The following is a 15,008-nucleotide window of genomic DNA, read 5'->3' on the forward strand; positions in this document are numbered from 1 at the left end:
TAATTGGAATTTATTGGCTTAATCTTATGTATGTATCAAGTGAATAAAATATTGAAAAATATGAAGTTGGATGAATTTTCATTTATTGGAATCTTTTTTAGCCACCACGCCCAATGCGTTACCGTAGTTGAGTGGTAAAAGGCGCTTACTAACATTTGATAGGATCTAGGTTGGATCCCTGGATCGCACCAAAGAATTATAGAAAAACTTTTTTATCAGCGCTCATCCATCCAATGGAAAACCCCCGGAGTGTACTCTGTACTAGGGTTGTTGCGAATATTCGCATTCGCATTCGCAACCGCGGAACTTCCGCATTAATTTTAACATTCGCATTCGCTTGCGCATTCGCAATAATCAATGTTTTAAATGCCTGCATTTGTTTCTTTCTTAATTGGACTGATTTTTTTGGACCAATCTTAAAAAAAAAACTACTAGACATAAAAGAAGAAAGTGTGCCCTGCAATTTTAAACCAAATTTTCGTGATTTGCCTTTGATGTTACATACACATATTCGATTCAATCATTTCAAATGGGGCTCTTTGGGGAATTTATTTTTATCAAAAATTTTAAAAACAGTAATTTGGTTTACTTGTCGAGCAATATTTTTTTCACAGGGATATACATTGGATCCTTGGCTAAAAACTTCTGTGGTAAAACTGTCCCCCTACGTCTCCCTACTTTGCTATTTAAAATCAAAGAGAAAGCTCCTTCAATAGGGATTTCCAGCAGAAATGGTCAACGTCTAGATTTAAAGAGAATCGATGCTCAACTAATTAAAAAGATGTAGGTCTGACCTTTAATTAAGTAAGACCCTATCATCCGTGATTCCAATAATTCGAATGATTATAAAAAACGGGGTGATTTAAAAAATAATAATAGTCCGATTCGGCAGGCAGCCACGAATTTGAAAAGAGAATTTTGTTCAGTTCACTATAAGCACAAATTCTTCAAACCAGTCGCAGAAGAAAGTATTAAAAATTAATTACAAAAACTAAAATTGAAAAACCCTGATGACATTACAGGTTCCCCAAATTCTGAAACAGCCAAACAAATGAGAATGAATAATTCTATTTAAAAAGCTTTAGAAAAACGTGACACATCTGGTTTGGCTTGTAAGCGCTGTTTGAACAAGGATCTCGCCATTATGCTAGATTCTTCAAGAGAAGATGGGAGTCAGGAGGATACATCCGACATTTTCAGCCCCGATGCAATATCATTACGTTTCATTAAATATAATGTCCCAATTTTTAAATTCAAGTACTAAATAAAATAAACATTATTAAAAATTACTAACTTTTCCATTTACCAAAATTCTACCCTAAGCACAAGATTACTCAAACCGTTTTGAGAAAGGCCGATTTTGAAAGAAAAACAACCACATTTAGAAATTCTACTTAAGGAAAGGCAAGGTTAGATTTTTTTTAATGCGTCACAAAGAGCCGTTCATGAATTATTCGATCAATCGTGATGAAAATTGGATCATATTCTGGTCCAAGCAAGAGGAAGCTTCATAAACGGTGACAAAACCAAGATTGACTACCAGCCCAATTCTAAATAATACCGAACGTTTTCTATCAGCGGATTGAGAGCACGGTTGCACGGTGGGAAGATTTGCTTTTTGTAATAGATACGTGAAAAACAAATTTGGTTATTTTTCTCAACTTGGTTGTTTTTTTTTCAGATTTTGGTTGGTTATTTTTATAACAAGTGGCAACCGTGATTGAGAGCAGATCCCATCCTTTGATTACAAACTTTTTAGGAACTGCTTTTTCCGATAGATGTGTCCGATTCTACTAGAAGGGAACTCTTTCTTTAGAAGAGTCATTTAGATCAATTAAAAAGCCGAGCGGAATTGATTAACAGAAAAAGTTGTGTGCTCCATTATGACAACTCAATGACTCAATGATGGTCCCAATAGTTCAAAGTAACTTTTATATTATATAAGTTATTTGTTTTACAAGTGAAACCTTTTTGCATAAGTATTCATTTAAAATATGTCTGTTAGTCTGATTCCATTTATACCTCTCACTTTTTTTAATTAATGAATCTTAAAGAATCGTATAGCAAAATCTACCAAATGGAAAACAAATCTACCTAAATTTAAATTTAGAAATATATTCTAACAAAATTGGTAGAATTCTACCTAAAGGGCAACACTGATAACAGCATATAGACGATTATTAGAAGCTCGAACACACACTTATTGAAAATGTGAGCGCCTAGTATTTATTAATTTTCTCCTATTTGCTTTAACTCAAAGCTTATTTCACCTAATCAAAATTATGCGTTCTTCACGTTTCCACAACTTTTCACAATCCAAATTGCAGGGTGGTCGTAGTTATCACCATAAATTTGTTTGTCACCAATGTGAACCCACATTTATTGTTCGTTAACGAAAGACATATTCTTCGTTTCCTGTCTTCCTCTCAATTTTTTCTGCTACTATTTACGACATATTCAACACTTTGAAAAAAGTGTCATGAACTCCATCCAAGCATTTTATGTATAAAATTTCTTTGAAATACTTTCCATTTGTAAATGTATTTATCTCCGGTGGAGGTAAAGTCACACAAACGAAACTCTTTCATTTTCAACTGTTTATTGCGTGCGTTGGCGTTGTTGTGACACAAAGAGGAGAAGGCGTTTAAAACAGGTGGGTACAAATTAACTTTTGTTGTCTCATTTTCATTTTAATTGCCTCCTTTAGTATTTGCGGCCGGCCACACTTTTGCCACATTAATTTCGTCGCGTTCAGCTCTTCTTTTCGTATGTTTGATTTTGATACGCTTTTACTCTATTAATTGACATGTGTCAAAACATTTTTCATATTAACACTGGCTTTTTTAATGAAATCGATTTTATTGCTATTAGAAAAAATCAGTAAAGTATCGCTTTAATTTGATTGCATGGAAAATGGCAATTTGCTTCAATTTTGATTGCCTGAATATTTCATTTGAGTTGATTGGGGTTTTTCGACTCTCTCTAAATACATGTATACCCATTCTCGTAATTTCTTAATTGAGTTTTAATTCTTTAATTTTATTATTTTCCAAACGGATGTTCTCTTTTAGTGCGAGCGTTGAAGCAATTTAAACTGCGATTCTCGAATGAATGCTTTGACATAAAGCAAGCTTTTGCCTTGGGGATGGATTGTCTTGCTGACGAACATTCTCGGCCCTCAGTTTAGTAATTTTTTTTAATTCAACTTTCGGAGGTAGGGGTTTGATAAAGGCTGATATAAGCAACCCACATATGCTGAATTAAATGTAAACTTGCTAGTTATTTCTATAAGGGAAAACAGGATAATTTATATTTAGGTACTTTCTGTAGTAAGGATGAGCATCTATTCGTATATAATTTTAGTTTTACTTTGTTTAACCAAATTTAATATTCCATTGGGTCTGACCAGACTAATTGGTACTCGATGTGAAAACACATATATTTGGAAAAAATATGGGCTTAGCTTCATGGTTTGGGTTATTCGTATGCAATGGCACAGTTTGATGTCTTTACTAACTCGCTTGTACTTTCATGGTAGCTTTTTACATGCAGAGAAAGCACTATTTTTTATCTTCCTTACCTAATAAGCGTTGTGCTTAGTTAACAATTCGAAAATGATTGGAAAACGAATCCTTTTTTCGAGTCTCACCTTCGATAAAGAATGTAGCATAGATTAGTATTCGGTTCGAGAAATAGGCAATTCTCCAGCGAAACGGAACCTTCGTTATCCAATGTATTTTTCCTTCGCTATGAGTTCGTTATCCAACCCATTATCGAATTGAAATTTTAGTGAGAGCGAGTGATTGTCTTATATTTCCCTTCAAGGATGTGCTGGATTTCACTTTCTCTCTTGTTACTATGGTTGGATTTTTTTCGAACCCATCTCGAGTGTATTTCCTATATGCATAAATGTTATAAAACTAAGATAAAAATGGTGTTTTATGAGCCGTTTACTTGTTCTTATTTACGCTTCTTTTTTGTCATGAACCTTCTCTAAGTGCAACTAGAGATTGTATTTCCAAATTTTGTGAAGGCATAGATCAAAGCGGTATTTAAAGCCTAAACATTTTAAGGTCCAATCATAGTCCTAAGTGAGATTTTTTCGCTGAAGTTTCATATGTGTTCCATTTTTCACCAAGGAAATATGGAAAATGGCAGAGGTTGATGCATTGCCGCGCCCACAGCTCTTGTGGAATGAAATGGTAAATATCGTCCGATTTTCATATCGCCCCGCCGCGGTAAAGCTGCTAACTCCACTCATCGTTCAACTTAACCTTTTTTATATTGACCCAAAGTGTTTAAATACCTCTGCATGATGGTGAAAGCAAATACTTTTTTTTGTGTTAGTTAAGAATCGTACTTTTCCACAATAGTTTTTCATTAAAACAGCCCTCAATCTCAATAAAATTGTTGAATATAATTGTTATAAGGCCATAAATAACAAAAAAATAAATAACTTAGGGACGAGCACACCTAAAAATTAAATATTCTAATCGCCCAATTCTGTGTTTTCTTGATAATTTTTTTGTAAATAAATTTTATCAAGACTTTTATCAAGTAAAAGCTTTCTTCGCAATCTGTGTCAATATTTATAAAACAAAAAGCTCTACGACTTCCACATTAGTGGAACTGATTTCATTGTCACATATGAAAAATATGAAATTAAAAGCGAAAAAGCTTTAGACTGCCATAGCCGAGTAGGTAGAGATGTCGACTATAATTCCGTGAGTCGTAGGTTCAAATGCCGGCACATGGGGTATTTTATTGTTAGAAACAAATTTATTAATATACAAAATTTATAAATTTCACATGAAATTTCAATTTGTCAATAGCATTTTCAATCTTGATAATTTATCAAGAAAAGAGCTTTTGATTTCTGTGCTAAAGGGCTGTGCGATTAATTGATTACTCAAAATTTTAATTAATCATAAAGTAAATAACTCAATTATTCGATTAACTGGAAATTATGATTACTCAAGAGTTCAGTTACTCGAGTTAATCAAGATTTTTGATTAACCAAAAAAAATATATATTTGAGTAAATTGCTTTATGATTAATCAACATTTCGAGTAAAATGAGTAATCAACATTTCAACTCTTTAAGGTGCTGGCCCAATGAAGGCTTGCTTTGCTTGCTTCGCTGCGAGAAGTGTCAAAAATTATTTGGAATATACTAAAACGTATAAAGGCTGGCCAAATGGCAGCTTTTCTTCACTTGCTTTAAGCGCCCTAAAATTTTAAATAGGCAAATGTTTTATTTGAAAGCTTTTGAAGGCTTTTGACAAAGATGTATGTTCCTTCAAAATACATAAATTCAAGCAAAAATTTGCTTACTTAATTTAAAAAAGTCACAGAAATTGCAGGTAATTCGAAATGAAATAAAAATGATTCATCATATTTATATTTAACATATCGTTATCTTATAGTAACAAGTTGCAAAGCCCAGTTTTACAAATTTTACACGAGAGGAAAAAACTTCTTATAGCTCTTTTCTTCAAGTAAATCGCTTTTTTAAGTTATAGTTTTTTTTAGTAAATGTAGATATAGATATGTATGTATCATAATTATCATTTCTTTTAAATACAAACATTATTTCGCATGAATTGAAAAATAAATCTGAAAGTTTTTGATACATTTTTTAGAGTTTTCTAGGAAATAATTATTAACGTTAAGGGAACAGACATTGACTTTTCAACCAGACAGCTGGTTACTTTGACAGCGTTCCAAGCCACCATTCGGCCAAGCAAGTTTTCAAAGCAAATCAAAGCAAATTGAAGTCAGCAAGGCGCGCAAAGCAAGCCTGCATTGGACCAGCGCCTTTACATATGTATAAAGTAGTTAAAGTTCCTTGATACTTTGAAAGCAACGTTTCTGTTTTCAAAAATTAAAACGAAAATTTTTTTTCATATACAGAATGGGCCGTATGAATAAAAATAAGCAATTGCTTTTTCTTAAAATTTCAAATCTTTCACTCAATTTATTCAAACAAAATTAAAGTAAAAGGTATGAAATTTTAAGAAAAAGCAATTGCTTAGTTTTTATTCATACGGCCCAATGTAAAAAAGAAAATAAACATTTTCCAAAGCAAACTCTTTTAACGAGCAAAATTTTTTTTTTTTGAGTAATCATATTTCAAGTAACTCGATTAATCATCGTTTTGAGTAATCAAAATCTTGATTACTTGAGTAATTGATTAACCAACTTGCTCGAGTAATCGAATAATCGCACAGCCCTACTATGCTAGAATACCAATTCTTGATAAATAATAAAAAATTTACAAATTATAAAAATTTTCAATTTAACAAGTGCACAGAATCGGGCTGTAAAAATAGAATTATTAACAAAAACCAACAACCACATGATCAAGTGTGAATTGCAGCGGAATTGGTGCGCTTGATTGTAGTTGGCTCACATGAAAAAAGTGGAAAAAACAAAAACGGTTTATAAGGCGAACTTAGCACAGTGCGTATGCAACTGGCTGAGTCAGCTGGGGATCGAATCCCACTGAAGAAGTCTGATGAGGAGATGTGGTGATCAATTATCAAGCACCAGAGCAAGGGAGAAAATACAAAGCCCAGAGGATAGCCCATATGAACTCTGCACGTGGCATACTGACCCCCTTCCTCCTGAATTCTAACGACCCGCTGCGCAAATATTGTACGAAACCAATTTATCAGCCCAGAATCTACTCCATGACTTAAAGCCGAGTTGCACATGTTATATCAAAAGCGCCCTTAACGTCTACAAAAATGCCTATAGAAAATTAGTTTTTAGTGATTCTTAGCCGCCTTACAAGATTTCTTCGCCTGAGAGGCACGCATAAAATACATCATGGTAATGGTTTGTAGAAATTTCAAGAATTCACATATTTTCAAATCAACTCACCTTTAACAATTTTTTTAACAGTTGACGGGCTTTTCAATTTTAAACTTCCACCGCCACTGCCCGTCGGTGTGCTTACTGCTGTAGATGTATTGGAGGGTGTACCAGAAACACTTTGTGAGGGAAAACGTTTTTCTGAAAAGAAATAAAAAAGAAATTGTCAAATTAAGTGATAGGAAGTTGAATATATACAGATTTGTGTATATTAGGTTGGTACAATTTTTTCCAGCCAGCCCCTTGTATATCTTTCATGAATATAAATGGCATAAGTTTGGTCCGACGTTTGTTAGTACATACCAGAAGAAGAAGGGATAGCCGATTTAGCTATGACCGTCTGTCCATATGTATGTCTGTCTGTTTGAACGCAGCCTAGTCCCTCATTTTTCAAGATATGCGGCTGAAAGCGGGTGTAGTTTTGTAATGTTTTAATCATTTTTGGTATGGGCGAAATGACACCACTATAAGCTATAGCTCTCATACAACTGATTGTTAAATTTGAGATTTTTTGTTACAACTTATAGCCTCAATACAACTAAATTCGAGAAATTTTGTGAGAAGTATGTGAGTATAATTGCGATAAAATCGTTAAAAGCAAATGTTATTTGATCGACTGAAAATATTAAGTACACTTCAGAAATCACTAGGCTGTGTATTTAACTTTAAAATTTTACTAACTTTTATACCTTTATATAACCGGTAATTTCATTTCCTTATACGAAAAAATTATTTGCGCCATATAAAATGTATTGAAAACTCCGGCGGGAAGGTTAAGTATCAACTGATTACAAAATAAAAATTACAGGCATCCTTATTTCTTTTTTTCTATAATCCTGGGGGTGGCAGCAAGAAAAAATTAAAAACTAAATATGTAAAAAAGATATTTGTGGATGAAGATAAACTAAATAGATCTGAGTGTATACAACTTGTGTTTTCATCAGCAATAAGATGCGAGTATACATGTAGCTAGTTTAGTCACAACAAAACATAGCATACATTTAGGCTCCAACACTCGTACTGTATGCGCATGTTGTTGAAGTAAAGCAACATAAATGACTAGATACATGTTTATGGTGTGCCGCAACATATGTATCCACTGCGAATGAATCTCACAGTTGTATGCACTTTGTTTGCAACACGCTGTGCTATGTGGTGCCACAAGTATGAGAAAATACGGGTAGCAGCTACAATTCAAACAAATGTACGTACACACATACATATGTACATAATATAGAATATTTACGTTTTAATTTTCGTGCAAATAGTCCGCGACGCACGCTTCGACGAAGATAATGCAGCAGATTTAAGGGGCTTTTTGAATGGTTCTTGTCATTAGCTGCAACGATTACTTTCCCCAACTTCTCCTTCAGCTCGGTTTTAGTGGAAGTTTCCTCTAACTTTATTTTTGTCATAATGTGACAGTTATTTTTTTAAATTTTCTTTGAACTTAAAAACGAAATTTATAACACTAAATAGTTTCACTACGAATTTTTAAATTGCTTCGTGGTCTCACAAAACAGTTGACGAAGAATTTTTAGTAGTTTTTTTACTCTTAATAAACAAATGTAAATGACGTAGTGTTTTATTATATTTTTCGTTTTTTTGTTTTTATTTTTACGTATCAGGCCACAAACAGCAGTTTTTTGATTTAAAATATCAAACAAAACACAAAATGCTTGATGAAAAAGTGTAGAAATAATAAGAAACAGTGTTGGTTGAAATATTCGTTAAGGAAAAATATTAAAAGCTTAAGAACAAATCTTAGTGCACAAGTATTTCCGATCCCTTAGAGAGTGGGTCAGAGGGTTAAATTATCACGGGCCTGGTTAATACTAGAGGCCCGGGCAATGAACAAAATTGCAAAAAGCAATACAATTTCGAAAAATTCAAATATGATAAACCATGGAATAAAACGATAAAATTGAAACAGGGATTTTGTGATTTCCTTCGATATGAAAAATTTACATAGGTCCTAACCAACACTTTTTCGAAACTTAATTTTTCACATACTTGGGTAGGATGTATTAAACAGGGTTGGGCGAATTGTACTAAATCGAAATTTTCACTACCACTAGGGCCTTAGTGGTAGTGCATTTTAAATTCCACTAGCGCTACATAATGATAGTGAAATAGAATTTTCACTGTCACTTTCTGGTTAGCGTTAAGGGAATGAAAATTTCACTAACACTAAATTACATTAGCTTACAAATTTAGGAAAATTTGGTGATCTGTGGTTATAAAACCAATTTGCTTACAACAGGTTTGTTCAAAAATTTATAATCAATTTGTTTCACTACCACTATGCACTTAGTGGTAATGCATTTAAAATTTCATATTTAATACGAAATAAACCCTCAATTCAAAGGGCTCGACCCGGTCTGGGGTATTTCCTAGGTTTTCATGTTTTTAAGCTTCCAAAATAACCGCAAAAAGCCCCGTAAGCTCCGTAAAGATCCATTGAAACTAGGACGGGGAGTTCTATCCGGAATCTTTGACTTTCCGGATAACAAAACGAACGGATATTAACCGGATATGCGGATTTTTGAATCAAAAAATTACATATAAAATAACAACTATTTGAGTAATAATGGAGTCTTCTTTTATTTATTTTGCAGCTCGATTGATTCAGTAAATTTGAGTGCAATTTTACGAATCTGTTCAAATACTCTGTAGAATATCGGACACTCAAATAAACGGATAACTAAATTAACGTATATGGTCCAGATATCCGAAAAACAAAACAAACGGACATTAACCGAATATGCAGATATCCTGATTTTACCCGTTTACGCGAATATACGAGCGGATATCCGAATAGGCTAAGCCGTACTAGAAACCGCAAAAAACATAAAAAGCAAAGTTCTATCTCAGAGTTCGGTTCAAAAACACCCTATCTCAGCACATTTTCAAAGTATTTTCGTATTCTGAGATAGGGCGTTTTCCAATCAAATTCTGGAATAGGGCGTTGTTGAAAAATTGTCTGAGATAGGGCTTTTTCGAACTGGCTGCCGAGATACTTATGTCAATCTTCCACTCAGCCATCGATATGTGTTATTGGTATCATAATCTAGAACTAACGTTTATTTATAGCTTCTACTCAAATTAAATGCCAAGTTGGTTTTTTATTACTGCCAATTGTTTAAGATTTTTTTTTGTTTTGTTTTGGCAAAGCAGCTTAACCAGCAGCTAATCAGCATGAGTGGACAACGCTAGGTCAAGTGGGTAATTAACTCCCAAAGCATTCAAAAAATAAAACTACGTGCGCACTTAAATCCAAAGCAAGAAAATAAAGCGAGTTTCTGCTACCTTTTGTATCGTTTTGTCACAAGTTTTTACAGTGTAATAAACATACACATGATAAATGTTGTATTGAAGCAGAAACAGCAACAAATGCATGTGAATGGGAAGACATTTGCGATTATCTGTGCATACATTCTGTAGAGTGCATATATGTAAGTGCATGTGTTGCATGTTGCACTATGCTGCCACAAATGGAATAAACTTCAGCCATATATGTATGCACGGACACAATTGGTTACTTTATTACAAAACCAGTTACTGTTCTAATACCTCATATGTATTTCGAATGGGGAAGGTTATTTCCTTTTGAATATTTGAGAAGAAAAACAAAAACAAACTAAAAAATTCGAACTATGCATATGGCAGCTCAGAAGAGAAAAACGCGGGAAAATTTGTCAGTAGATTAACACCTGATGAGATAGGAAAACGTAGACGTATGTACATATGTATATGTAAATACTTTTATATATATACATATGTAAATATATGTATATGACCATATGATCGGTATGCTCACAAGGGTTCCAAGAAATGTTGTTCTTCTTTCTTCCAAGAATTGTTGTTCTTCTATTAAGGCGGCTATGCGTTTAGGCCGAGTCCAAAACAGCACGCCAGTCATTTCTCTACTCTACCAACTGACGCCAATTGGAAATGCCAAGTGAAGCCAAGTCCTTCTCCACCTGGTCTTTCCAACGCAGAGGAAGCCTTCCAGCATCACGACCTGCGGCGGGATCCTAATTCGCTGTAAATCACTTACAGCTCATCGTTAAATCGTCTACGGTTTTCGCCATCGCCAACGCGCCAGACGCCACCACAGGCATGATGTGTGACTTATAGAGTGTGATTTTTGTACGACGAGAGAGGTCTTTGCGTCCTTAGTTATTGAACCGAGTTTGGTTTATATCGGTCAACGATATGCACTTATGTGTGTATGTAATCATAAGTGGGCGGTGTCACGTCCATTTTCCATAACTTAACATAACTCATTTATTGCTAAAAACTTATTGCAAATGTCGATTTTGAGTGAAGTAGCTGTTTTAGCTTAGTTAACTGAGTTATCGCAGTTTTCGTGTTTCAATAAAATACCTTTGAATAGGAGATAGGCGTGGTTAATGTCCGGTTTCGAAAATTTTCAACAGGTTTCCTAGTTTCACTCTAAACTACTTCTGTGAGGGCTAGTGAAGTGGCTACTAAATTACAGCAATTCTTCAAAAAAATTTCATGATTGTGTTATTTTATGTCAAATATCTACTTTATAAGTTAATTTTCAACAATTTGCATCCAGTATTTGCGGAGATATCGTAGTTTTTCAATTTTACGGAAATACCGTTATACGGGAGGTGGGTATGGTTTCCGTACGATTTCGCCCATTTTCAATAAGAGGCAAATTTTATGGCAAAATTCGTTCAGACATCCCAGTTTTTGCTCCAGTTATCATGTACAGGAACATTTTCGTACACATACATATATTTCTATATCTATCTCGATACCTTTAAGCTGTTACAAACAACCGTTATACGAGCAAAGTTACAATACCATGTGCACAAGTGCGCTCTAGAAAAAAAAAGTTTGTAAATTTATTGCACTTTAGAAGCATAAATACTCGCAAGAGAAGCTTTCTCTATTTGTTTTAGAAGAGAGTAAGAAGAGCAAGAGAAAAAAGCAGTGTAAGAGAAACTATTATTTTCAAATAACAATCGTGCTCTCCGATCATTGCAGGGTATTGGATCAGGTTTTTGTTAAGCTACAATACACAGAGATGTACATTAGACTGCATCACCAAAAAAAAGTTGCGGTTTTTCCGCCAGGATTACAAAATCTATTATATTTTAAGACGTCCACCAAAATATTTCGCAAAAATATTAAGATTTAAGTGAGCTGGACCGATTTGAAAATACCTCCAAAAATGGAGTTTTTTATGAATAAAAATAGTTTCTTAAAGAAGTTTTTGAAAAAAGTCTCCTCAGATGACAAAACAGATAAGGCTTAAAATGTTTGCATAAAAATCTTTCCAACGGAATCGTAATAATGAGATTTTTGATGTTTTTTTTTACTTTTTTTCAAAGATTGATTTACTAGAAAAATTTAAATAACTGGACCAAAACAATTCTGATTTAGACTTATGGAATCTCGGTAGACAGGTATTTTCCAACTATTTTTATTTATGTGCAAAATAAGGCATTTGTGTCCCAATTTTATTTATTTTTTTTCAAATACCAACACATCTTAATTCAACTTTGAATGATGTTCGTTCATCCCAGAGCTGTAAAATGATTGAATCAATAGGATCTGCATTCACTCGACATTATTTTCAAAATTTTGATTGTTTGTTTGTATAAAAAAAGCCTCATTCCTGAGTGGCTTAAAATGGTTGAAAACAAATAAACTGTGTTGTGTTTTTGAATGGTAGATTGACATTCAGTATGGAATGTGAATGTAACAGAAACATTCGCACACACACATGATTGTATATTTAAAATGAATGCACACGTTTTTACCATTCAGTACTAATACTTTTTTCACAGGGTTGATATATTTTATACTTTAAAGTTTAAACATATCTGGAATTGAAAAAAAACATATATGTATACGTATGTATGTATTTCAACGCGTATGTATAGACGTTTTCTGACATTAACCCATGGCTAATGACTGGTGCGAAATCAGTCCAAACAAACATCGCAACCGTCGAGCACAAAGGACACATTTTGATACATACATTTACATAAATTAGATTCGAAACTAGTGAACTGTATATAGAAATATAAAACAGTGTCAATAGAATTGAGTTTTTAAAACTCTTGCTTGAAGAAACTTAAGAATTTCATTACCGGCATCTGTCCCTTCGTATTATAGACTTTTAGAACTATAAAAGGTCTATTCTGCACGTAACCGAAGATTTTGTAACCGGAAAATTTTATTACCAAAAAATGTTACCTGTTCATGTCACCGCGATTCTAGGAACGTTGGTAATGCTATATATTCAGCAATTCAGCCATGAAGAATTGTGGAAATTCTGGCATTGCATATTTCACGGGGCGGGGCAATATTTTGTTACCAGCTTATGAGATGGTAACAAAATTTACCGGTTACAAGAGTACACCAATTGCGAAAAGGGTTTAAAAATTTATTGTAGACATTTTTTCGCAGAATATATGTATATATAAATTTAATTTATATGATTTTTTTTCTATTAATTTTTTTCTTCAGTTTTCAAATTTGAAAACTTTCAAAACGAAATTTTATAAGGGTTCTTGTTTTCTTTAAAGAGGGGTTGAGGAGTTACATTGTAAATTTTTTTTTATTAATTATTAATTAAAAGGTGTACTATTTAAACATATTTACTACGCACTTCTGCAGTAGGGTACTATAACTTTTCTCACGTAACGGATATTTGGAACAACCAAAATCGAGATAGATATATACTACATTTATGTACATATGTATGTATATACCGTAAATGCCCAGAATAAAAAGAGAAGTTGATTAGTCCATCTCCGTCTGTCTGTCTGTCCGTTTGTTTGTGTACACGATAACTCTAGGAGAAGTTGAGATATCGGAAGAAAATTCGGCACGCGGGTTTCCCTTTATGCAGGGCAGAAGCGTATTGAAAATACAAAAATTAAACAATAACCTGGTCCCTCCCATAAAACGGTAATTTCGAAAAATTCAAAAAATTCAATATTTCCTTAATTACAGAAAACAAATTGCTAAAAAACTCACATGTTTATTATTATACATTTTTGAAAAATGGGACATATTTCTATCTTTTGAAATCAATTTTCTCAAAACATACATTTAGAATAATGTTTTAAGAAATAATTACACCCGAGCGCATTTGTGCACATTGGTATTATAACTTTGTTCGCATAGCGGTTGTTTGTTGTCTAGCCCTTCAGGTTAATAAAGATTGTAGAAAACGATTTTTGCTTTTGTGGGGTCCCGTTTGATTCCCAAAATTGGAAGGAACTGATTTTTTCAAATTGCAAATCCTAATAAATAAATTATTTCTAAAATAGGTTACAGCAGACAATGTTTAATCATTTTTTATTAATATACCGACACCTGATTGGAAGATCGACCTATCTCGGCAGCCAATTCAAAAACGCCCTAACTCAGAAAGCTTTTTATGAAAGTCCTACTTCAGAATTTGGTTGAAGAACGCCCTATCTCAAATGAAAATATATTGAAAATTTGCCGAGATAGGGCGTTTTTGAACCGCGATAGGGCGTTATTCAACAAAATTCTGAAATAGGGTGTTCTAGAACAGTTTTTTGAGATAGGGAGTTTTCGAACTGGCTGCCGAGATAGGTCGATCTTCCACTTAGGTGTCGATATGTAGTTTTGATGTTAACAAACAAACCAAAACTGTTAATGAAAATAGAGACCAACGAATTTTGTTAAATATTTTTTTGTTGGAAATGTTGATAATTTGTGGCTTATTGTAAATGAAAAAACCTCCACAAACCAACAAATTCGATTTTCGAATCTTCATTAACTGCTTGACCCAATAGCGACGAAAAAAAGTACGAAGAAATTTGTATCAAAAATTTTTATAATTAAATAATGAAATGTATATGTATGTCTAAAGTTAGAACCAGAAGCTCTTAAATTTGTTAGTTTATATTAACTTATATATATGTATGTACTAATTCATGCATTATGCATTATTAATGGTATATTGGTAACACTTATTTGGAAAGCTGACAATTTTCTAAACAGAGATGTTAAAATCATTAATAATTTATATTTTTCATAATGACATTCTAACGACACGTTCACTAAAAAATATTTCTCCAATTAATATTTTTTATTCTTATAAATCCTTGT

The 15,008-nt window shown here is 33.2% G+C and overlaps 1 protein-coding gene across 1 annotated transcript in view; it reads right to left on the reverse strand.

The window, feature by feature from the left end:
• The window catches only part of LOC118741799, a 354,618-nt gene that overhangs the window by 123,265 nt on the left and 216,345 nt on the right, over positions 1 to 15,008 (reverse strand). Inside the window, exon 5 of the mRNA XM_036473774.1 lies at positions 6,885 to 7,016. Coding sequence (XP_036329667.1) covers positions 6,885 to 7,016 — 132 coding nt within the window. The remainder of the gene's footprint in view (positions 1 to 6,884; positions 7,017 to 15,008) is intronic.

The sequence above is a fragment of the Rhagoletis pomonella genome, unplaced genomic scaffold (assembly GCF_013731165.1).
Source record: "Rhagoletis pomonella isolate Grant_MI unplaced genomic scaffold, Rhpom_1.0 Rhpom_scaffold_00006, whole genome shotgun sequence".
In the NCBI taxonomy this organism is placed as follows: domain Eukaryota; kingdom Metazoa; phylum Arthropoda; class Insecta; order Diptera; family Tephritidae; genus Rhagoletis; species Rhagoletis pomonella.